Raw genomic sequence first — 26,105 nt, forward strand, 5'->3', positions numbered from 1 at the left:
CCAAAGGACATCCTCTATGATCCAGTGGATACTTCATACCATAAAGAAAATCAGAGGGCTGTTGAAACGCACTCTGTAGACCAGGCTGGCCTGGAATTCACAGAGATCTGCCTGCCTCTGTTAACCCCATTTTTTTTTGATGCTAGCTGAGACATGCAAACTAGGAAAAGAATTTATACATTTTGGAAAGGCTTTTTTTTTTTTTGGTTTTTTGAGACAGTGTTTCTCTGTGTAGCCCTGGCTGTCCTGGACTCACTTTGTAGACCAGGCTGGTCTTGAACTCACAGTGATCTGCCTGCCTTTGCCTCCCAAGTGCTGGGATTAAAGTGGAAAGGCTTTTTTAATTATATAAAACTTAGCTCCTTTCCAAAAGTCAATGACAAGGTGTGGGTTCTGTTGGGAAGTGTAACAGGAGAGCCTGTCTTCCATTAGTACAATTGGCACTAATTAGTTGTTAGCACTATTGCCTTTTGTTTTGCTTTGGGGGTTTTGGTGGTGCTGGGATTGAACCCAAGGCTCTCAATATACTCAGCAAGTAATCTACCACTGAACTACATCCTCAGCCCTCACTTTTAAACCTTTAATGACGATCAATTAATATACTTGTTGAGCTGGGCATGGTGGCGTATGCCTTTAATTCCAGCACTTGGGAGGCAGAGGCAGGTGGATTGCTGTGAATTTGAGGCCAGCCTGGTCTATAAAGCAAGTGCAGGACAGCCAAGGCTGCACAGAGAAACCCTGTCTCAAAAAAAAAAAAAGAAAGAAAAGAAAAGAAAGAAAGAAAGAAAAAGAAAAAAGAAAAAAAAAGGAAAAGAAGAAGAAGAAAAAGGGCTGAAGAGATGGCTCAGAGGTTAGGAGCACTGATTGCTTTCCCAAAGGTCCTGAGTTCAATTCCTAGCAACCACATGGTAGCTCACAGCCATCTATAATGAGATCTGGTGCCCTCTTCTGGTGTGTAGGTACACATGTAGGCAGAACACTGTATAATAAATAAATAAATAAATAAGTAAATAAATCTTTAATATACTTGTTAATATGTTACTTGCCTGTACAGGTAGACATAATAGGAGGGACAACAAATTCATTATGGACAGTCCTGGCAGAATCTGATGCTCCAGGAACATAGAAGAATGGGGGTTGATCATTTCATCACTCATGTTCTGATTATGATGAAGAGTTGCAAGGTGGTGATCCATAACCATCATATATATCATCAGTCCCATTACAGGGATACAGAAAAATAGGCTCACAAGGAAAGACCTTCGCCATCTTATGTGGAAAACATTTTTAAAGGAGAAAACACATTTTAGTGAGTAGCTAAAAGTTAAACATTCCATGTACTATAGAGAAACACAGATTGCAACCATTTCACTCAGTGTACGAAGATATCATGGGACTGGAGACATAGCTCTCCACTTAAGAGCTCCTACTGCTCTTCCAGAGGACCCAAGTTCAATTCCCAGCACCCGCATTGGCTCACAAGCACCTGTAACTCCAGTACCACCAGATCCAGTGCCCTCTTCTGGCTTCTGCAGGCTCCTGCATGCATGTGGCATATTCTCACACATACACATACACATACACATACACACACTTTAAAAATAAAACTAAATTGTGAGAAATGCTATTGTAAAAATTGACATGCTAACAGAATGTTAAATTTCTAAAAGGAGTTAAAATGTATTTATTGACAATTCCAAAGTACTTACTGTTTTATTTCTCGTTTATGATCTAAGTGACTGGCTGACCGATCTTTCTTGACCAAAGAAGCTTCAAAACCTAAGCTCTAAGGAAATGCACACACAAAAAAAATGTCATTTCAAAACTAATGAAGAGATATTCTAGGCCATGCTGTTATCACTTAGAACAACACAATGCCTGAGTAAAAGTCATTCTGGGGAATAGAAACATGAGCTGTCCAGAACTTTCTGCCCTCACGTACTTTGGTTTCTAATTTTGCAAAGAAATTAGTAGCACATTGATTCTAGCTACTGTTCTGCTGCTCTCAAACTGGCAGTTTTACTCAAGTGCAATAGTGATTTTCACTGACAGTGCGCAAAAGCTAGCACTATATGAAATACATTGTCCAAGGCCTTGCCTACATAGCCTTCAATCTTGTTCCACCATGAAAAGAGTATGAACAAGAGTCCTTTTCCCCAATACAGCTAAGTATAATAAGGGAACTACACCTAAGCCAGAAGCACACAGGCAGAGTTACAAACCCCAGGTTTCCTCTCTCTCTCCCTCTCTCTCTCTCCGCCCCCTCTCTCTCCAGGGTTTCTCTGGGTTAGCCTTGGCTGTCCTGGACTCGCTCTGTAGAGCAAGCTGGCCTCGAACTCAGATATCCGCCTGCCTCTGCCTTAAACACCAGGCTTTCAACTGCTAGGAAAACAGCTGCCATCCTGAGTGACCAGGGTCAAGTCTCCTGAAACTCAGCAAGTAACTTCTCAAGTTGTCTCACGTCTGAAATAAGAGAATCCAGAACTGAAGCTCGGCAGCATAACTGAGGACCTGCTGAAGGCGGCTAGCGTGGGTAATCAGTAGTACCAGCTTCACAGGTGCCAGCGGTACTGCTGCCTAAACTAATTAGATCTCACCTGAACTACAGTATGTTTTCAATCATCAGAACACCAATTTCCCAGCACACTGAAACTGCAAATAAGTATTACTGCTTAAGATACGCCAAAGAATACAGGATGAACTTAGGAAAAAGAAAAAGCAGTGGCATTTTAACTTGAGAGTTTGTTTTCTTTTGTTCTGCTTTGCTTGAACAAACCATAGCACATCTAGCCTGATGCTTAACTTCACAGAGATTATTGCACTTTATATCCCTTTCCTAAATACGTTAAGTCAGCTCATTATTTGATCACACAAATGCGCCTTTGTCTAAGTTTTCCTGTTCAAGGCCATGGGCGGGGGCTGGGGGGAAACGACAAAAGCAGACACACACTAATGTTTTTTTATGTGGAATAGTCAAAGGGGCTAGTCTTTTAACTGTCTCTATTTAACGTAAAACAGATGTGATGTCAGAAAGTGGTTGGTCGGAAAGGTAAAACAGAAAGGGAACGTCATGGCACTTACTCCAATGGTATGTATAATATCTCGGGGACCAATGATTTCTGGATCATATTTAATATGTGCTTTGTTAGTTGCCAGGGCCACAGAGCAGTAGAAGATCCCTTTGTGTTTTGTGAGAGTAGACTCGATTTTATGGACACAGGAGGCACATGTCATTCCTCTCACCTGTTAAAAGCAAAGCCTTTGTTATTAAAAAGATCTCTTTTATTCTCATAAGAGTTAGTACTTCATGGCCTGGCATGGTGGAACACGCCTGTAATCCCACCACCCAGGAGGCAGAGGCAGGCGGATCTTTGTGAGTTCAAGGCCAGCCTGGTCTACAAAATGAGTCCAAGACAGCCAAGGCAACACAGAGAAACCCTGTCTCCAAAAAAAAAAAAAAAACCTAAAAAAGTTAGTACTTCTAATTAAATGGACTATCAGAACACGGGACTGTCTTGCACAGCTTTATTTGCACAGTTCGCATACTTCTGATATGATTATTAGAATTCTGTTTCCATGAGGGAGTGTCACTTTTGATGGAGCTGGGGATTCTCAGTGATAATGAAAAAGATCCTGAATTGGTTCTGAAGAAAACTGTACTAAGCTAGGCATATGCTAAAAGCCACAGTGTGTTACATTTCCAATTAGTGGATTATGCAGTGCGTGAGTTATATCTTATCTTGGTAATATTTAATAAAGAAACAAAGAATTCTGTTTGGTTGTGTACATGTATGGTACACACGTATATGTATTCACGTGTCCATATGTACACATCTGTGGGGGCCCAAGGTTAAAATTTGATAGTTTCCTTAATGGCTTTGCTCTATTTGCTGAGATTACTGAGGCAGCGCCTCTAGCTCAACAAAAAAAAAAATCACCATTTTTTGGCTTCCAAGGGCATCCTAATATATTCAAGCACAAGCACACAAGTGCATGTACACATACAAATACAAGTAAAACTTTAAAACATTATATTATATGTATGTGTGTATAGTGCTCTTGGAAGCCAGAAGAGGGTGCTGAAATCCCTGAGACTGGAGTTATCGATGTAGGTGCTGAGGTTTGAACCTGGGTTCTCCAGGAGGGCAGCCAGTATTCTTCTTAACTGTTAAGCCATATGTCTAGGCCACTTAAAACTGGTAAAGTAAATATGGGCTAAAGAGATGGCTCATTAGTTAAAGAACACTGGATTGACTCCCAACTGCCTCTAATTCCACCTCCAGGGAATCTGACTTCCTCCTCTGGCCTCCTGCAGGTACCCACACACATGTACAATCTATACAGAAACACACACAAACATATAAATAAAATTATTTTAGGTAAATCAAAGAGATATGTAAATACCTCTCAAATTTCCCCATAAAAGTAAAAATAAAACTTTCAAAAAACTGTCTTGACCAATTTGTTTTTCAACTTGTAGAAATCCAGGAAGCATTTATTCAAAACTTAGAGGAGTCTTGATAAAAACAGCAAGCTATGTGGCATCCCTATCTGCTGCGTTCCCTTCTCTTCCTCTCCCGTCTGTGGAAGTGAACCAAGAGCCTTGAAGAAAGACAACAGTGTAGCCACTGGACATCACAGAACAAAGAGTCCATTCAGAGCCTCTTTTCCAGAGGACTGTTATCAGTTCACCTGTCTAATGGTTCTTGGAAATGCCCTCTGAAAGCATGTCTGCCCTGAGCAAAGGTCACTGAGTGGGAAAAGCCTCCTTCCTTCCTTCCTCCTTTCTTGGTGACTAATGGTTTCATTATTTCAGGGAAGTAGACAAGAGTTCCTACTCCCAACCAAGACATTATCTCCAATTAACAACCATTCAAAAAGGAAAAATTCGTTCCTCCAAGAGTCTCACTGGATATACAAACCACACTTAAGTGCAGGTCCCGCGCCTAGCAGTCAATAACCAACACAAAACTAACTCAATAGTAGTTTTGGAGATTTGCTGTCTCATATTACTTTGTTTGGATTTAAAAAAAAATCCTTACGGTCTTTTTCCATATTATGGTTTCTGACTTTGTGTTTTATGGAGTGTGACTGTGCGTGTGTGTGTGTGTGTGTGTGTGTGTGTGTGTGTGTGTGTGTGTGTGTGTGTCCGTGTGTCCATGCTTTCCTCCTGCTCTTTCCTTTTTGTTAGTTTCTTCATTTTGTTTTATCCTTGTTTGTTTGTAATTTTATTTGCCTGTCTGTTTTCAGAGACAGAGAAAGGAGTTGGAAGGGTGGGGAGGACCTGGGAGGAGATGAGTGAGAAACATCATAATCAGAATATATTGTATGAAAAGAACTATTTTAATAAAAATAAATACAATTTTTATTTTTAATTCATTAGTTCTTTGAGAATTTCATACAATATATTTGATCTCCCGCAACTCTTCCTATGCCCACAATCCTTTCCCTCCCCAATTTGTCTTTTTAAAAACCCATTAGGTTCAATTTCTTTTGTTTACAGAAAGTTACTTTGGTACACAGTTGTTTTATCTTTTCTTTTGCTTCCCTCCCCTCCCTTTCCTTAAGGGAGTGTTTCCCTTAGTAGTCCAGGCTTGCCTCAAACTCTCAGGGATCCTCCTGTGTCTGCCTCCTAAATGCTAAGATTATGAGCCTGCACAAGCACAGCCCACTGTTCTTAGTGCATTAATTTATATATGGTGTTCAGAGGACGACTTTCCGGAGTCAGTTCTCTCCTTTACCACATAGGTTACAAACACTAAACTCTGTTCGTCAAGCGCCTTTATTAGCTGAGCCATCCTGTCAACCTTCACCTCGTTTGTGTTTTTTGTTTTGTTTTGTTTTTTGCTTTCTAAAGATAATTTCCTTCCATGCTTGAAGACTACCATTAAGTCAAAGCCTTCTATATTCCAGTTTCCTTCATATGCTCTATTTGCCAAGTTTTCTATGAAAGCATCTCTATTAGAAGTCTATTAAATATACACAAGTTTCTACTTACAACAAGTTCCAAAATGCCATCTCCTTCACCAGCATTTTCCATCACCTTGGCTCCAAATCCAAGCTCTCGGATAAACTCTGCTATCATTGGAGGTTGGATAACAGCTGGGTTATATCTTACTTCTGCCTTGCCAGCCATTAGGGCCACAAGTACAGAATATATTCCTGGGAACATTGATAAGAAAAACAAAGCTGGTAATAGGTTTTTACCAAAAAGAATCATGTTAAAACTGTTTTTCATATTTTTCATTTAAATGCAAAAGTATCAAAGAGAACTTGCTGAAATTTACTACTCAACTTTTTGTTTTGTTTTTGTTTGTTTGTTTATTTGTTTTTTGAGATAGGGTTTCTCTGTGTAGCCTTGGCTGTCCTGGACTTGCCTTGTAGACCAAGCTGGCCTCGAACTCACAGCAACCCGCCTGCCCTGCCTCCGGTGTGCTGGGATTAAAGGTGTGCACCACCATGCCCAGCTCTACTCAACTTTTTATACATGTCTTAAACTCAAACAATTTAAAAACTGCTTAAAAAGGTGGCCTTAGTCCCTTAAACTTATTATACAAAAATTTCACTATGTATGTGTAAAGCGGGGGCGACACTAACATCTTGACGTGCCTTCACTGAGCTTAAAACAATTATTAGCAACATCTGGCTCACCTGTTGTTGCTCAAGGCCAGGTCTCACTATGTAGCCCTAACAGGCCTGGAATCGGCTATATAGACCAGGCTGGCCTTGAATTAGAACTCATAGAGATCTGCCGGCCTTTGTGTCCCAAGTGCTAGGATTAAAGACATGCAGCACTATGCTTGGCTCATCTTTTTATTCCACTTTATTTTTTCATAAGACAGAATCTTGCTGTCACTCAGGGTAATTTAGAACTCCTAGCTACAAGCTATCTTCCTGTCTCAGCCTCTCAGATGGCCACTACAACTGGGTCTTATTTATCTCAATTCCTACAGATTCTACTCCCTGCCTTTCTAGCCCAGAAATCCCAAACATCTTATCACATTCTGTGCAAATATTTAAATATTAATCTCCAAAGGATAGAGTCCTTGCGCACAGCCTCAGGAGGACTGGGGCTGCGGTGGTAGAGCACATGCAGCGTTCAATCACACACCACATGAGCATCAGTGTCACATCTAAATCAATTTTCTAAAAACCCATCACTTTAACAGTTTTCTATCTAAATAAGGATCCAAATAAGATCTATACATTGCAGTGAGATAAATCTCTATCTTGTAGAAAGCAGCACTTCAAGAAACTAATAAAACCTGGGCTGCAGATGTGGCTCAGTTGGTAGACGGCTTGCTTAGAACACATGAGTCCCTGAGTTGCATCCTCAGCATCCTATAAAGCAGGGCACAGTGGCACATGCCTGTGACCCTAGCACTCGTGAGGTAGAGGTAAGAGGGTCCTGAGTTCAAGATTGTCTTTCACTACATTAAGAGTTTGAGGCCAGCCTTGTTTCATGAGATCCTGTTTGAAAAACAAAATAAAACCAAAACTTAATTTCTTTCCTAAGAGAAAGGAATTTATACATTTGAAGGTCACTGTGATTATAGTCAAGAATCTAAGAATGTGTCAGGCATGGTGGCGTATGCCTTTAGTCCAGCACTTGGGAGGCAGAGGCAGATGGATCTCTGTGAGTTCGAGGCCAGTCTGATCTACAAAGTGAGTCCAGGACAGCCAAGATAACATAGAGAAACTCTGTCTTGTTAAAAAAAAAAAGAATCAAAGAATGTAGTAACATACGCACCACAGTACTGTCAAATGACAATGACAATATTGTTATATTGAAACATCTATAAATATGAGTATAAATTTATAAGTTAAAACCGGGCGTGGTGGCGCATACCTGTAATCCCAGCACTAGGGAGGCAGAAGCAGGAGGATTGCAGTGAGTTTGAAGCCAGCCTGGTCTACAAAGTGAGTCCAGGAGAGCCAAGGCTACACAGAGAAACCCAGTCTCAATATATATATATAAGCTAAGAGTGACTAAAGAAAAACTATGGTGTTGATTTTCAAAGATTCTGTAACCTGAGGTTAAAATACAAAACCCTAAGCAACTTGGACATCACAAGGGACGATCAGAGGTCAAACTGTCAGAAGAGACAATATAATTCTATACAAATACGGTTCGGCTCTGGTGCCTAATCTAAGTAAGGCAATGCCTAACTCTTATACATTATCATTTTTAAGGACAGCTTTAACAAAAAATTAAGTTTCTCTAAGTCCATTATAGTCATGATTCCCAATAGTAATGTTATGGATTTCCTTCTGCTATAACATTTTCAGTAAGTTTCAATGGCACTAAAATGCAATCATAAGATAAATGAAATAACACACAAACAAAAAACTACCAGGAATTCAGGGTTGTTCTGTGCCATCAAGCATGATCTTTATGAAGAATTGGAAGAATTATAAGCATGGTTACAAAACAAAAGTGGGGAGGAATCTGGAAACAAGCACATAAAATAACACTTAAGTGCAGCTTACCTGCTGGACATGGTGGCACACACCTGTAATCAGGGAGGCAGAGACCGGCGGATCGCTGTGAGTTCGAAGCCAGCCTGGTCTACAAAGTGAGTCCAGGACAGCCAGGGCTACACAGAGAAACCCTGTCTCAAAAAACCAAGGGAGAAAAAAGGATGAAAAAAAGAAAGAGTATCTTACCTTCTTCTCGTCTTAAGTTCCGTTCAATGTTTGCTACACAAGAAGCACAAGTCATTCCAGAGACCTGTATGTAACACTTGTTATGAACTGGTGTCATCACATTTTCTGGCTCATTAGTTGAGGGCAAAAGAGGTGTTTCCAATGAGGGCTGAGCTATCACTACCAGAGGCTCTTTCATGTCTGCTGGAAAGAGAAAGGCTCTTTTCAATTGTAGTATCAATTCTACTCTGACTGTCACCTTGGCATACATCACAATTCACACCCCCAAGCCTGCCAACCCATTTCTTTAACATCAGTAAGGTCCTAAAAGCCCTCAACAAATATATTGTTATCGCCCATTCCCATCATTGACTTTGAATTTCTTCATTGCCCATCCCAGGGGGTCCCCAGAAAATCTGACCCAAGTGAATATATCAAATTTAGTTATGTCAGATTCCTCTAGCCATTATCTCCAAACCCAATCCCAAGTAGAGAATAACTTATTACTGGACGGTTCTTATGCCTGTATTTAACTAGTATTATCATGCTGACAATTTGCACACTGGCATCAAGGGAACCCTCCCTTATCTATGGGAGATACTTTTCAGTGGGTGCATGAAAGTATCAATAGTACTGTCACCCTGTGTGTGTGTGTGTGTACATACATGTGTGTCTGTATGTATGTACAATAAAGTTTAATTTACAAATGAGGCTTTCTAAGGATTCAACAACTTATAATAAAATAGAGTAATTATAACAACACAGTGCTATTCATTGTGCCACCTCTCCAACTGCATCATATAGCTCTTTGAACAATGTAGCTCATACAGGTATAAACCACCATGGTTAGTCTGCCTTTAAGTTTGGGTTTTTTAATTGTCGTTGATTTTTGTTTGTTGTTTTTTAAGACAAGGTCTCTCCATGTAACAGCCCTGACTGTCCTGGAACTCTCTTTGTTAGACCAGGCTGGTTTTGAACTCACAGAGATCCACCTTCCTCTGCCTCCCAAGTGCTGGGATTAAAGGCATGCACCGCCACACTTGGTTGTGCCTTACAGTTTTCAGACTCATGATATCCTTAGGCATTTTTTACACACTGGTGACCTCCACCATAGGACTCCTTTGTAAGAAGTGGAGTTTCAGTCAGGTGTGGTGGTGGTGGTGCATGGCCTTAATTTGGTATTAAGGGAGTAGAGACAGGTGCATCTCTGTGAGTTCAAAGCCAGTCTGGTCAATATAGTGAGTTTCACACCAACAAAGGCTACATAGTAAAACCTCATCTCAAAAAAAGGTGGGATCTCAGTGACTAGGAATCATTTCTTGTTGCTAAAAGCCAAATGAAGACACAAAACAGGAATATAAAAATGTTAGTGATATCAAAGAAAAAGTGATGCTTACCTGGCAAGGCAGCATCAAATCCCATGTCTTCAATCGCTTCTCGCAAGGTTTCTGGAGAGGTTAGTAGAGGATCATATTCAATAGTTCCGGCACTATTCGCAAGGGAAACGTGGATGGATTTTACACCTGGCTTTTTTGATATGACACCCTCTATAGACTGCACACAAGAATTACAAGTCATGCCATTAATGTTTATCACAGTTTCTTGGGTCAGAGGCTGGCTAACCATGTTCAAAGGCATCTTTTGAAGAGATGAGCTAGAGGGAGAGCTGGAAGTACTTTCAACTTCACTTGCAATACTCACTCTGTATTGCCCTGGTGAAACGGCCTCTATTGCTTTTCTCAGCATTTCTGGAGTGACTGAGCTGGCATTGTACTTTACAATGGCTGACCTATTCTCTAAAGAAACTACTATACTGCTTACATACTGGAGTGTAGATAAAGCACTTTCAATATTTGACACACAGGATTTACAATGCATGCCCTCTATGATGAACGTGGTTGTTGAATCACTGGAATTTGATGGGCTCTTTTGCTGTGATCCTTCTGGAGCTTTGACCGGTGTGTTCTTCAGGCGCTCGACATCAATGGCTCCCAATTTGAGGTATTTGGGCTGTTTTTTAATGAAGGCTGGGAAGCCTACAGTGTCAATCTGCTTCTTTATTTCTTCTGCTGTGATCAGGTGAGGTTGATAAACAATGGTAGCTTCTTGGTTGTCAAGGGACACTAATTAGTAAACAGAAACATATTTAGCTTAGTTATTCCTGGTCTACTTCAGAGTCAATTGCTGTTTGTCTCTCACTCTTTTCAATGTTCTTCCTTAGATACAAGCAAAAGACATGACCTCTCCATTAGAGGTAAAGAACAGCCCAGGCAGGGTAATCAGGAAGCCTGAACTCCATAATTGTTACCACAGCTGCCTTTTCTGCTAAACTAAAGTTCAAGACTCTCATAACCTTTCATTATAATCATTAACTTCGCTGACATTAATCCTGGAAATATGTTACGCCTCCAACTTCAATGAAGCAGGAAGCAATTCTAGGCCCACGGATTTGAAGCTCATGCTTGGGAAGAAAGCAAAAAGTTTAAAGAAGAAAACACAGAATAGCTTTACAAAACAAGCCAAAAACAACAACAACAACAAAACAAAAAACAAAAAACAAACCCGAGACTGGATAAATTACCTTTAATTCGCTGAACACCTTGCAGTTTCCCAACTTTTCCTTCAATGGTGCTAGTGCATGAATGGCAGGTCATCCCCTCCACTTTCATCTTTAGCATGACTTCCCCTGCCTGGGGCATGCTGTGATCTTCACAAGGTGCTGACTTTTTCTCCTGCGTGCCCAGGTCTAAGCTGAGGTCTGGGACCAGCTCCACGATCTGACTGGCACTCACCACAGAAGGGATTATGGTCACTACGGCCGATCTCTGCTGAGGGGAAACCTTAACACCAGTCACACCCTTGGTCTTGAGCAATGTGCTTTGGATATGGTCCCATGGCAGAGCCAGTGGAGCAGAAACAGTCAGAAACACGGTATTGGTTAAGACAGGGAGAGGGTTAGCATTGTGGAGAAGAGCGTCGAAGCCCATGTCATCAATAGCTTCTTGGAGGGTCTTTGGAGTCTGAAGTTTAGGGTCATAAATAATAGTTGCACTTTTTTCTTCTAGTGAAACCTTTTGGAAAGAAATTTCAGAACTTGGTTTAAGTCAACTGTATAACATAGGAATTAAGAATAGCAGTCAACAAGAAGCAAGCCCTCCTGGGCCTTCTCCCATTCCAGTGCCTAGCTCCAGACATCTAGTTCACACACTGGCCTTCCCTGACAAGTGTAGCTCTCACTTCTCATCAAAGACACTTCCTTTCTGCGGCACATGGGGTTTACTACAGAAATCCACAGCTGGTCAAACTGCAGAGCACCATGAGGTACTCATCCTCAGTTGATACATCTGCAACACAAATCCTACATGTAAAGCTCAGGGAACAGTGCAGAGGAGAGGGCAAAATTGTAAGAGGCAAAGGACCAGGACATGCATCCCTGGAACCACAACAGTATGGCTGCCTAAACAAGACCTGCACAATGGCAATATCAGTTGACATGCCAGCGTGGATGGGAGAAATCTCACAAGGCTCCACTGCTAGATACAGAGAGACAGCCAACTGAAGGTTGCTGAGAGATGCGGGCTCAGTCTTCTCCAGGGATGATGCCCAGCCCTAAACATATGAACAACACGAGTCGTGTGTGTGTGTGTGTGTGTGTGTGTGTGTGTGTGTGTGTGTGTGTGAACATGTAGCAATAATAATTAATGAAGAGGTCATGAATTTGTGAGAAACTGTAGGGGGACATGGGAGGAATTGGAAAGGGGAGAGAAAGGAGTAGGAATGAGATAAATACCATATTCATATACAAAATTCTCAACCAAATAAATTTTAAAACTGAAGTAAATTTTAAGAAGAAAATAGCAATCAGACCACTTTCAGGAATGAAATAAATAACAGCACTAAAAACTACTGGTTTCTCAATTAAGTTTTCACCTTTACTACTCTCATTGGAAAGACACAAAAAATATCTACGTAAAAAGCAGTGTGTAGGCCTTCAAAACTGTGGTACCAATCAGATATGTGAAGTATATGCACTGACAAGCACACTCTAGAATTTCACCACAGAATATAGACTACACTTTCCTAGCACACCGTTTCATGAATCACTGTAACCTACTTAAAGGGAGTTGGGACTGCTATAGAAAATAAAAGGTAGGGATGGAAAGATGGCTCGGTACTTAAGAGCATCTGCTGTACAATCATGAGGACAGGAGTTCATACCCCAGCACCGCCATAACAATCCAGGCATCTAGCCCACACCTGTTACCTTAACTCATAGTGGGGCAGAGACAGGAGGACTGTTAGGGCTTCCATAGCTGAGAAAAATGATGTAAGAAGAAATTTGCCTCAAAAGGGAAATGGAAAAAATGACACATGAGGATTCTAGAAGCTCTCTTCTGGCCTGTTGAGCATCTATGAGCATTCACATCTGTGTATATAAATAAACAACCCTCTTAAAATAAAAGATATAAGGTAATATGAAGTCTAATCTTTTAAAAATTTTAACTAAAGGATGGAAGTATAGCTCAGTGGTAGACTGGATGCTTTGCACACACAAGGCCGTGGATGTAATGCCTTAGATATAACTCCCAGTATCAATACACAAACAGAGGGGTGGGGAAGGGATGTGCCTACTGTCTTCCAGGGTTTTTATAAGTAGGAGGGTTATTTGTAGTAGTAATGAGTTATAAAATACACATAAAAAAGGAATATCTAATATTTACCATGCATTTTTATATGTGCCAGGAAATGGGATTCTTAGAACCCAAAGCTGTACATGATATGCTCACAAGCATCAACACCAGGACAGAGAATACAGAGAAGGTGGCTAACCATTGCTCCCTGAGACCATGGCTCAGAAAAGGTTCCTTAGAGGAAATAACTACTAAAAGACAAAAGGATTCATGACATATGAAGGAACTACAGACAAGTGAAAGCAAACAAGTAGAAAAATATGAGAGCCTGGAAATGAAGGAATTGCTTTATTATGGGGTCTTATGTCAATGGTAGTTTATAATTTACCTTACTGCTAATAGAGCGCCATGAAAAAGTTATACAGGGCAAAGGCATGAGATCTGTATTTTGGAGAAGAATCATTCCAGAGGCATAATAGATGATAGGGTGGCTGGGAAGATATCAATCAGGCTGGTATTCCAATTGCAACAATAGATTGACACAGGCTCTGAATTAAGACATGGGCATGAGGGCAAAGGGAACAGAGGCAGTCCCAAGACATGCTTAACAGACGAGACCCAGTAACAGATACAGATGGAAAGGACACTGAGTAGCATGACTTTTGGTTTTCTAGTTTGGGCCAGTGGGCAGATGATAGTGGTATTAAAATGATTGGGGAGAGGAGGGGCACAAGAATTAGCATATTAGAATAGAAGGAAAAGATAAATGATTAATGCAGTGTTAGAACTGTTCATTTTGAGATAGCAGCATAATAATGTTTAAAGGACACTTAAAAGATAGGTAACATTGTTATTCCTAGTACAAAGTTTTGTTCCATCCAACAAAAACAATGCAAAAAAGCTAAAGTAATTTAGAGCAGGAAATCTCATTTTAAATCCTCTGTGATAAACTGGGCGGTGGTGGCACACGCCTATTGATCTCAGCACTCAGAAGGTAGAGGCAGGCGGATCTCTGAGGTCAGGGCCAGCCTCCTCTATAGAGTGAGTTCCAGGACAGCCAAGTCTACACAGAGAAACCCTGTCTCGAAAAAATCCTCTGTGATAATTGAACAGTTAAATATTCTGTATATTTTAATTTTTTCTTTTAGATTTTTTTTGGAATGTGCATGAGTGTTATCATATATATGATAAAATTATAAAAAAAATAATGAATATTTTTTCAAATTATAGTTTATAGACATATACCTTTTTAAAAAAATACACAATATAATGAATGGTAGCCACTATCAAATGCAGGTTTTTGCATTATTAAATAGATCTCTCTTTAATCTCATGATCTTAGGTCTATGACATTCTGATTAAGGAAACAAATGTGAATGTAGCTTAGTAGTAATATTTCTTTCTTTTTCTTTTTCCTTTTTTTTTTTTCCGAGACAGGGTTTCTCTGTGTATCCTTGGCTGTCCTAGACTCACTTTATTGACCAGGCTAGGCTTGAACTCACAGCGATCCTCCTGCTTCTGCCTCCCCCGTGCTGGGATTAAAGGCGTGTGCCACCATGCCCAGCCTAAAGAATTTTTAACATCTTTATTTTAAAGATTTATTTATACAGTGCTCTGCCTGCATGTACACGTCCAGGCCAGAAGAAGGCATCAGATCACATTATAGATGGTTGTGAGCAATCATGTGGTTGCTGGGAATTGACCTCATGACTCCTGGAGAAGCAGTCTGTGTTCTTAACCTCTGAGCTATCTCTCCAGCCCATAATATGATTTCTTAGCCTGTGCAAGAACCTAGGATAATCCTGAATGTTGCAAAGAAAAGGTTTTAGGCAATTTAGATAGTCTAGCTAAAGGAGAAGAGGGAGAATAGGTCACTGGTTGTCAGGGCCTATGTGTAGGGCTTAGGTAGCACAGGGAGGTTTCAGGTGGGGTGATGATGGTGATGGGGGTGGTGATGATGGTGATGGTGGTGATGATGGTGGCAGTGGTGATGATGGTGGTGGTGGTGTTTAGTGAATCTGCACATGCATTTCTGATAGCTGCTGCATGGGGCAGGAAGCTTCAGGAGTAAACCCCTATATTAACATACCTTCAAGTGGTTCTTTAGCATCTGTTCAGCTAAAACTTTATGATACAAATTGAACATGCCCACAAGCATTCCTAGTCCCACGCTTTTGAACATGTGCTCCACTACTTTGGGCTAAGCATGTCCCAAACTTTGTCTATTATCTTTCCTTCTTAAATTATGACCTTAAACTGAACATAATCAGGAATGTACTGCTTAACTGAGCATGCTCAACAATAGCCAAGCCGGAACGAAAATATGTAGGCTTCCTGAATAAAAAATGCCAAGCTCCCTTGGTAACAGGTAAGAACTGCTTTGGAGATAATCCCCGTAATCACCTTCCCTACTGTAGGCAATAAATCTTTCTCCACTCATTTATGTTTCGGTTGTGCTAGTTTTAGCTTTTGTACTCACCAAGATGGGAATGTGTTCTATTTTGTTACATTAACATTTAGAAAAATAAAATTGCCTAGCAAGTATAGAGCTTTGATTTTAATACAAATATAAGAAAGTTTTTAAAGGAAAAAAATTCTATTTATTATACACCTTAAAAGGGTCAATATTATTAAATGGCAAATTTTGTAGGCAGGGTGTAACCATGGCCCATGCTTACTTCAAGCTCACAATCCTCCCTCCTCAGCCTTCTGAATGTAGGAATTACAGGTATGTACCTCCATAGCAGGTTCTATAAAACAATTTTTAAAATAAAAAATTCAAGTAAGGTGGGCCAGGCATGGTGGCACACGCCTTTAGTCCCAGCACTTGGGAAACAGAGGCAGGTAGATCTCTTGTGAGTCCGAGGCCAGCCTGGGCCACAAAGTGAATCCAGGGCAGCCAGTGCTACACAGAGAAACGGTCTCTAGAAAAATCAAAAAGAAAGAGAAAGAAAGAAAAAAATTCAAGTAAAGTAAAAAAATTCAGTCATTTGCCAGGTGTGGTGGTGCACACTTTTAATCCCAGCACTCTGGGAGGCAGAAGCAGGCAGATATCTGTGAGTTCAAGGCCAACCTGATCTACAAAGCGAGTCCAGGACAGCCAGAAAGCCAGGGCTCTGTTACACAGAGAAACCCTGTCTCAAACAAACAAACAATTTCGTAATTCAGCTGCACTACCAACAACTGAAGAGCTCAAAATGGCTCGTGCCTGTGATACCAGAGGAGCACACATAAAACACTTCCATCACTGCTTGAAGAATCTTGTGCAGCCCTTTTGTGGGGACTCCTGCGCATTTAAAGGAACTAACTGAGATGGTTTTTTTTTTTTCTTTTTAAGTTTCAATACATCATAGATGATATGTCTATTTAAACGTTTTGCAACACTTTTTGTTTGGGGCAGGAGGGTATGCAAAGTGAGTTTGAAGCCAGCCTGGGCGTAATGAAACCCTGACTCACATAACAATAATAAAAAAGTAATATTTCCCTGGATTACTCACATTTCAGATGAGGAAGACACAACCTTAGTTACTTCTATGTTTTAAAACAGATAGCTGTGCTTAGCACAAATCACTTTGGGGAATTGGTATTAGCAGTCAACTTACAAAGAAGAGACTTTAGAAACAAAGTTTCAAAGGAAGCAAATGTTCACAGTGACTTTCTTTTGAGAAGACAAACAGCAGCTCAGAATCATCATAGGGCGTTCTGAGTGCCAAAACCTTGGGTACTAAGCTAAGTTGGCATTTATTTACCTAACAAATATTTACTGAGTGTCCATTATGTGCCTGGCATTGTACTGGCTGCTAGAGACACAATGGTGAGGAAAAGCAGGCAAGGCTGCGGAGATCTGGAAACTGCTGGTAGCAGTGTGATTCTCTGCCTGGGCAGTTTTCCTTTCACATGCTCCTCTTGTCCCTAAATCACCTCCTCCAACTCCCCACACTGTTCCAAAGTTTCTACAGAAGTTCTCATTAGGAAACAATGCTCTTGTTTTTATTTTCAGGGAGACCATTTTCCATTGTACCAAGAGTCCTTTAATGTAATCAGGACAGCCTGCATGATGAGCACAGGAAGCACTGAAGGCAGGAGTAGGAGTTGTGGGAGAGAACAAAGGAATGTTAACTAGTGGTAGGTACTCTGTGATCTTAGCCGGAACAGGTGCGGTGCATCCAGCCGCGGTGCATCCAGCTGCGGACAGAAGGTTTCGAACTCGCAGGTCATCCTATACTACATGTCGAGTTTGGGGCTACACATACACCACTACCACCACCACAATGTAGAGAGGGTGCTAACTGTCCACATAATTTATATTAGTACTTATAATTTTCTGTGTCCCTTGACATGTTAAACATGAAATTCAGATGCAAAACTAGGCACGGAGGCTCATACCTGTAACCGCAACACTTGAGAGGCTAAAGAGAAGAATCAGTGCATGTTTGAGGCTAACCTGAAATACATAGTGAGTTCCAGGTCAGTGAAACTCTGGAGAGGGAGGGGGGATATCCAGATGTAGCACACCTTTTCTATGTAAACTGCATAATATGTAGTCTGTATCTTGTATTCTCAGACAATATAAAGAAGTGAAAACCTTGGAAAAATCATCCCACCTTTTCAGTTTCTGGAGAAGACAAGACAAAGTATCCTTTTTAAGCGCCACCATTCTATAAAAGCTTAAATTTTTGCCAGCCTTAGTCCTGATGTAACTTGATGGGCCAGGGTAGGCTGGGGGTGGGGGTAGGAGCAGTGGGTGGGAGAGTAGGACTGGGAGGAGAAGAGAGAGTGGGGTTGTAATTGGGATGTAAAATGAAGACATAAATAAATTAATGAAGAAGAAAACTGTGCCAGCACTTACCACCAAGCCTAACAACCTGAGTTTGAGTCTCAGGACCTATATTAGGAAAGAAGAGAACCAAATCCAACAAGCTGTCCTCTAATTTCTCTCTCTCTCTCTCTCTCTCTCTCTCTCTCTCTCTCTCTCTCTCTCAGCAAACATTTATCCTATTAGACTAAAATAAATAAAGGTTACCACTTACAACTATTAAGTCAATTATGAGCTCACAAAAGAAAATACTTAGAAATAAGACAAGAATCTCAAAGCAGTCTCAAATCTCAAATATTTTAAGATGAGATAGAGATTTCATAGATGTGTTAAGTGAAGTGTTTTGTCAAATTTCATTCCAATAGATTCCAATTGCTTCAAAATATAACAAATGCATAATTATTCATATAAAAATTGAAATTCAGCAGTTTAAAAGAGCAATACACCATTTCTCTACTGCTAGTTTTTGTCTTGTATTTGAATTTTCTTTGATCCTTGGAATAGGGTTCTGAAACATAAGCTTCTTTGAATAACTGACAATGCCTCCATGAATAACGATTAGTCATTAATATATATATATATATATATGTATGTATGTATGTATGTATGTATGCATGTATGTATGTATTTACTTTTGAGAAAGGATCTCTATGTAGCCGTGGCTGTCCTGGAACTCACTCTGTAGACCAGGCTGGCCTTGAACTCACAGAGATCCACCTGCCTCCCTGGGATTCATGAGCTACCACCGCCCAGCTTAATGTTTATTTTTTAAGATTTATTTTCTTTCTGTTGGCCTGCATTATATGTGTATGCTCCACAGAATCCAAGCATCAGATTCCCTGGAACTGGAGATACAAAGGGTTGTGAGCTTCCATGTAGGTGCTGGGAACTGAACCATGGTTCTCTACAAGAACAGCAAGTACTCTTAACTGCTAAGCCATTTTTACAGTTCTATTCACTAATATCTATAATAACCAAAACATTGTTTTATCCTACTATAATATTGGCAAGAAAGCATCAGTTTGAAAGACACTCAGAGCATGTGTTCCTTTTAACAAAAACCTTAAGGGGAACAAGGTGTGTGTGTGTTGATTCACAGGAAGACTTTATAACTGCTAGCGCTTGGAAGATCATTTTCTGGTATGTGCATTGTATATATAAATATGCATGTGTGTTCACATTTGTGAGAGCACACGTTTGCAGGTACAGGACTCATGTGTGGATGGCAGTGGCTGATACTGCGTTCCTCAATCACTGGCCACTTTTTTTTTATGACCACCCAGCATTTACATGGGTGCTAAGAATCCAAAACTCTGGTCCTCTGGTTCTACAGCTTGTGCAATAAACACTTTATTCACTGAGCCATCTCTCCACACCCCCAGGAGATCACTGCTAAAGAACAGTCTCTATAGAGAGAGTAAACTCTAACACTCACATAAGTAAGGGGGAGAATACTCCAAGAATTAACACTGTGAGTTTCAGGTTAACGAGGCATTGACCTTTGCAGCCATTCAGTTCTTGTATCTAACAAAATTGGATTTTACATTCCCATTTCAAAAGAGCCAAACAATCACTGAAAGATCTTCACATTATCGACCCATGTTATTTTTCTTCCAAACAGACCGCTGGGGTGATTCAATTAAACTTCAGGTTAATCCCTTTAATGTCTACTGTGATAGCACTAGCAGGACAAATAAGAATATTACATTCAATAACAATACAATTTCAGACAAAATTCCCAAAATGTATTTAAATGCTGAAGCTGAAAAGGTAACCACAACCCATTTATTTCAGAATTAGAGACTTCCTGGTGCACCACTCTCTTTGAGTTAAAGTTTCAATCTCTTCCACTGCCTCATTATACGATACAGTGGCCTCATTCATTTCAACAGCACAATTTTATTACTTCATTCCAAACACTACCAAGGGCTCCTTGACTTCGACCAAATACTGTTCTCCCAAAACCTGTTTTTAAAGTTGGCTTCACAGAGGCTGTGGATACACATCTGTGCTAAAGTGTTTGTCTTGTAAGTGTAAGGCCCTGTATCACTAACACACAAAACTACACTGACAACATAGTTATAACCTTAAGAATTATAATCCAGAAATTTTAAACCTTGAAATTCTTTGAAAAGTGATCAGTATGTATGTGTTTCATATTGAACTACATTCTGACTATAAATTATGTTTGGACAAAGGAAATTTTATAAATGGTGCCAAGAAACAAAACAAAACTACTTTTGGGGGCTTCTGAGACCAACAATTGGTGGTGCCTTCTTTTAAAAGAGTGATTGATTGATTGATTATGTACACAGTGTTCTGCCTGCATGTACACCTGCAGGCCAGAAGAGGGCACCAAATCTCATTACGGGTGGTTATGAGCCACCATGTGGTTGCTGGGAATTGAACTCAGGACCTCTGAAGTGCAGCCAGTGCTCTGAGCCATCTCTCCAGCCCTGGAGGTGCCTTCTTTAAGGAAAATATATAAAACTACAATAGCAAATTTCTTTTCTTTTTTTTACTACCTGTATGTGTAAGAGAGAGAGCAAGAAAAAGAATGCAAACCCACAAGTTATAAACTTTTTAAACATAAAGGTTTAGTCAGGTATGGTGGTATATATTTTTAATCCTAGCACTAGAAGAAAGAAGCAGGTAGATCTCTCTGACTTGGAGCTAGACTATACTGAGAGTTCCAGAACATCCAGGGCTACATAGTAAGACCCTGTCACACACACACACACACAAGATAAACTGTCATAAACTTTCATAAAACTAATATTTTTATTGATGAAATCAGAATTATCTCTATAGCTAAATTTTTCCACCTATACTTTCAACCATACAGTTTTTTGGTGTTGATGATTTTATAAAATCATTTTCTGTACAGAAAAGTGCTTCTGTTTTTCTTGTAGTGGTCTTTCCCATGGTGCACTTTCCTCTGTCTGTCTGTTCTACAATCTGAAGATAGAGCACTGTATTTCTCAGCAGTAGCACTAGTCCTAAAACACTTGTTCGGCCATAGTTTAGAATGGTTCTTTCTACTATTACAATTGAATATTGAGTTTTTATAGCTGCTGGCAAATTTGAGGAAAGTCCTGAGTTTCTTTTACACATAAGCTATATACCCTCTGAGGTAATGCTATTCTTTTTCCAATTTAATATCAGGCCTGACATTTTCATGCTAAGATTCTAGGGGAGGCAGCACAACAGATGGTAGAGCCTTTGGGAGCCATTCCTATACCATACATAATTCCTAACAAAAACTTCACAAGACAGATAAAACCAAGAACCAACCACCCAAAGTCAAAACAGCCTAGTAACCTTAAACTAAGCATGTCTCCAATCTGACTCCTCCCTTTAGATCACCTAAATGCTCATTTGTACTCCAACCATTCAACACAATGGAGGGAGAGGGTGGGGTGGATAGAACAGTAGTCCATTAAAAGATTGTTATAATTTTTGATATTCCAAATTGTACCAAAAAAATGACTGGGTGTAGTAGAACATATTTTAATCCCCGCCCTTAGGAGACTGAGGCAAGCTCAAATCCTGCCTTGGCTACACAATGAAATCCTATAGCATTTCTTAGCCTTTTGGCTAAATTCCCACACAAAACAAAACAGCCAGGCATAGTGAAGCAAGAATACGGAAGGTCACGAGTCCAAAGCCAGCTTGGGCTATAGTGAGGCCGAGTCTTAAAGTAAGCCAACAAAGCATATATTCATGAGCACATCCGAGACACTTTCCAGAGTCTTAGAGGGAAGTTAATGTAGAGAGAGGCTCTGAAACTAGAGTTTCATTAACTTCACAATAAATCCCTATCCAAGTCTTAAAGGCTTAATAGTAAAATATTGTTCAAAAGAAAGAAAAAAGGCCACAATGTATCCTATCTCGTAAAAGCTTTTGACAGAGGAGGAGAGGTAAAGCTGGAAAAGGCTGATGTCTTTCTTTTCAGGTTCAGCAATCAAATTACCAATATGTCCTGGAAAGTGCAGTCTTCCGGATCTGCACTAGGATTCATATAAATCACTGCTGGTAACCCAAAGTGCTTTCATATCGCAGCCTCGCTCTTCTTTCTTCCTTCACTATTTAATCAAGATGCAATTGCATTTCTCTGACTTTAAAACAGACCTTATCAGAAATAGGAATAGCAGTTTTACATCTGAGTGGGGCACAAGTAACTTGCTTTGAGAAATAGGAATGTACTTGAAATGATTAAATAAAATCTAGCTGGGGATGTAGAGCCTGCTAACACACACAAGGCCCTACTTTCAATCCCCAGCACCACAGAAGGCTGCCTAACATGGTGGCCTACATTTTCAGTACTTCAGAGTGAGAGAGGAAGATGAAGAATTCAAGGACATCCTCAGCTACAGGCTGAGTTTGAGGCTGACCTAGTATACTTGAGATCCTGCCTTAAGGAAAAAGTAGAGGGAATTGAAGAGCTAGGTTAAGAGCACTGGCTGTTCTTTCAGAGGACCCAGATTCAGTTCCCAGCACCTGCATCGGGCAGCTCATAACTGCCTGAAATTCCACTTGAGGGCAATCTAGCATCCTCTTTCAGTCTCTTCTGGTACATGCTCACATGTGGAGCACATACATATATTCAGGCACACATACATAAAACAAAATAAATGCAGAAATATTTTGTTAAGTGGCATCAAGCCCTATAGTTATATATAGATGTTTTAACAGAAGCAAACACTCAATGCAGTTTATTAGACAAGGGCTAAAAGTTTTGAAAAAAATATCTAAGTTGTCATAGACAACAAGTAACTAAGTTGAAGAAAAATTGGGTGAACTAGCATCTGTGATTAAATGGCTTTACTGCAATTAGCACAGATACAACTGTATAATTAGCAATATTTCACTTCTATTCTGGCCTCTAGCACCAGCCCTACCTTAACTCAAGTGGAGGTTTAACTGGGTTCATTTATGAGTAAACCAAGTCGAGGTGTCATACATATTACACACTGAAATGAACTCATTTTAACAATTTAAGCCTGAAGGATGCAGAGCTCCCTTGCTTAGCATCTTCCCCAACTGATAAACTATAAAATATTTGTCTAATTTTATAAAGCTATAATTCATAAATATCATGTAAATATATTTTACAAATTTGACCTTTTGAGAAGATAATTTATTTATGAAACCAGTAGCATAGTAATAAATGAGATAATTATGCATTACTTCTCAGCTTTTCCAACCTGGCTCTCTTGCCAAAGAACATTAAAGCCAGCCATACAAATCCTTACTGGATTGTAGGTAGGAAGTAAAGGAATCAGGCCAAGGTAGAAGATAAACCTCCTTTTGAAAAACCTACTTTTAGGGGCTGGAGAGATGGCTCGGCTCAGTGGTTATGAGCACTGACTGCTCTCCCAGAGGTCCTGAGTTCAATTCCCAGCAACAACATGGTGACTCACAACTATCTATAATGAGATCTGGTTCACATGCAGGAAGAACACTGTATACATAATAAATAAATCTTTTTATTTACATCTACTTTTAAAGCATTTAAAGATGGAAAACACCTGCTTAGGTGTTCACATGGATGCCTCTGAGAAGAAAGTATCAACAACACAAATCACATGACAGGAATGAAGCTTAACCACAGCTGTCTACTTAGCCTTGGCTCAGCAAAGTCAGCACAGGAGAACTTCCCTCCAGGCAAAAACTAAACTGTACCCACAGTTTCCTCCACCCTCTCTAACCAAGAGTAGGAAAGAGATGGGAAAAGTACCTACTGATTCATATTTGGAAAAGAAGAGCCACATGCCCATGAATACTCTCACGTGAGACCCAGAGATCCTCTCATGTCTACCTCCGCAGTACTAGGATTACTGGTGTGTGGTGCTGCACCAGGATGCTTACGTGGCTGCTGGGACCTGAGTTTGATAAGGGGTAAGGGTTCAAACTGAGGGAGCTGTGGAGATGGTTCAGTTGTTCCCTTAGTTTGGACCCTTACCCCTGTCCTTGTAGCTCTTGCAGAGTCTCAACACTGATATTAATTTATCTCATTCCATCATCTTCCCTTGCACCCATTCTCCCATTTCTCTGCCATTTAGACATAGAGGTAAGAAAATGAAGAGAGCCCCTTTCTTGCCAGTGTGTTGAAGACTCCTGGGTATGCTTGGGAGGAAGCAGGATGGTTGTTAGTATGAGGCTGGCTAGGCTGCGGAGTAGATTCCAGCCAAACTGGGCTACATACCAAGATTCTGGCTGCAAAACAATTTCTTTGAATATTCCTATTATAATTACAATAATACACCGAAACATTTCCTTAAATAAATGCTAAAAATTATTTGTACTTGAACATGTTTATTTTCACTGCTGGAACTTAGTGCGTTAATTCCAACATGTAGTGATCTTGCTGAATTGTGTTCTCACTTGTACAATGTGCCTGGCATCTTAATATTTGTTTTCTCCATTTCTAAAACCACCTTATATTGGCGGTGGTTGTATTTTCTCTCCCTCTCTCCCCCCTCCTTTCTCTCAAGTTTTTTGGGACAGGGTTTTTGTGTATGTAGTCCTGGCTGTCCTGATTCACTTTGTACATCAGGCTGGCCTTGAACTCACAAAGATCTGAATGCTTCTGCCTCCTGGAGTGCTGGGATTAAAGGCATGTGCCACCACCACGCCTGGCAGTGTTGGATTTTCTGTACTTTTGCTTTTTTGCAATACTCATTATAATGCTGGAGGAAAGTAAATACCACTTTGGAATTTGATCAGCTTGCTTCAATCCTAGACTGCTCTTCCTGTGAGCTGTTGAGAGCCACATGCAAACACTGCATTCCTAGACATACTGTTAGGAGCAGATGTTTTTGAGATGGGGTTTCACTCTGTGGCCCAGGGTATCTTTGAACTCACTGTTTAGCTAAAGCTGGTCTCATAGTTGTGCCAGTTTTCTTGCCTCGCTCTCCTGAGTGCTAGTCTCACAGGTGTAAGATTCCAGAAATTAATATTTTAAAGGGAGATTTGTCCCAGTACACACCACATTTAGCACATCATCTAAAAATGAGGATTCACCAGATTCCTTTTTATGAGAAGCTCATTGTTTTAAGTAAATTTATATTATATTGGATCTAGAAGTTTTGTTTATCTCTATATTAGCTACTTTCCCAGGCTCTGTTTTATCTAAATGTTCATTTTAACTACTTAGTCATCAGAGATGTCAAATGGTCTTGGCTTTTTTTTTTCCAGAGAAATACAGGATTTATACTTTATTGCCTATATAATGTTCTTGTTCATGATTCTTCTCAAAGTCTTGACTAGATGGATTTATTTTGTTTTTATTACAAAACATTGAGCTACATATGTTTCAAATGGACAAACAAACAAATGAAGTAAAACAAAACCAAGAAAAAAAATGCTCTTAAGAAAACCTCAAGCAACTGGCAGGCAGGGTGGCCCCCATCTAGCTCTCAGGAGGCTGAGGCAGATGATCACAAGTTTGAGGCTAGCTTGAGCTATAGATTGAGCCCATGGCAAGCCTGGCTACACAAACAGATCCTGTCCCCCTAGCCACCCTCTCAAGTCTCGGAGGGGCACTGAAGATGAGATAGTATAGTTTTACAACCAAGCTTAGTTGATTAGGGGACAAGATCATCTTAGATTAAGTTAAAGAAGTTAAGCTATTATTAGAGTTGAGCTAGGCTAGATATTGAATCTCATTCGGAAATTTAGACCCAACAAGACAGGAAAGACACTTACTTCAATCGGGTCAAATGCAGATGGCCACTATGAATGTAAAATGTGTAGAACTCATTATTCTCATGATTGTCACATGGTTCTCCCTGCTGTATGTAGTTTGTTTTATACATGTGTAATAAAATAAAAATATTTTTAAAAGGAAAAAAGAAATGTAATACCAAAAAACGGCAGCCACAAGTACCCCCAAAATAAATAAATAAAAGTAAAATAAACTGCTAGGGTTATAGCTTACTGATAGAGCTCTTGCCTAAAATGTGCAAGGTCCTGAGTTCAAACCACAGTACCCACCCCAAAAGGAACAT

The 26,105-nt window shown here is 40.1% G+C and overlaps 1 protein-coding gene across 4 annotated transcripts in view; it reads right to left on the reverse strand.

The window, feature by feature from the left end:
• The window catches only part of ATP7A (ATPase copper transporting alpha), a 117,997-nt gene that overhangs the window by 33,949 nt on the left and 57,943 nt on the right, over nt 1–26,105 (reverse strand). For 3 of the 4 annotated variants that reach the window (XM_084789861.1, XM_084789860.1, XM_084789862.1), the window contains 7 exons: nt 11,228–11,717; nt 10,044–10,769; nt 8,668–8,850; nt 5,999–6,162; nt 3,082–3,243; nt 1,710–1,786; nt 1,047–1,269 (listed from right to left, as the gene is read on the reverse strand). In XM_084789861.1, the coding sequence (XP_084645987.1) occupies nt 1,047–1,269; nt 1,710–1,786; nt 3,082–3,243; nt 5,999–6,162; nt 8,668–8,850; nt 10,044–10,769; nt 11,228–11,717 (2,025 nt within the window). The remainder of the gene's footprint in view (nt 1–1,046; nt 1,270–1,709; nt 1,787–3,081; nt 3,244–5,998; nt 6,163–8,667; nt 8,851–10,043; nt 10,770–11,227; nt 11,718–26,105) is intronic. The other variant, XM_084789863.1, reaches the window with a different exon arrangement.

This window comes from Acomys minous (assembly GCF_964271855.1).
Source record: "Acomys minous genome assembly, chromosome: 7".
In the NCBI taxonomy this organism is placed as follows: domain Eukaryota; kingdom Metazoa; phylum Chordata; class Mammalia; order Rodentia; family Muridae; genus Acomys; species Acomys minous.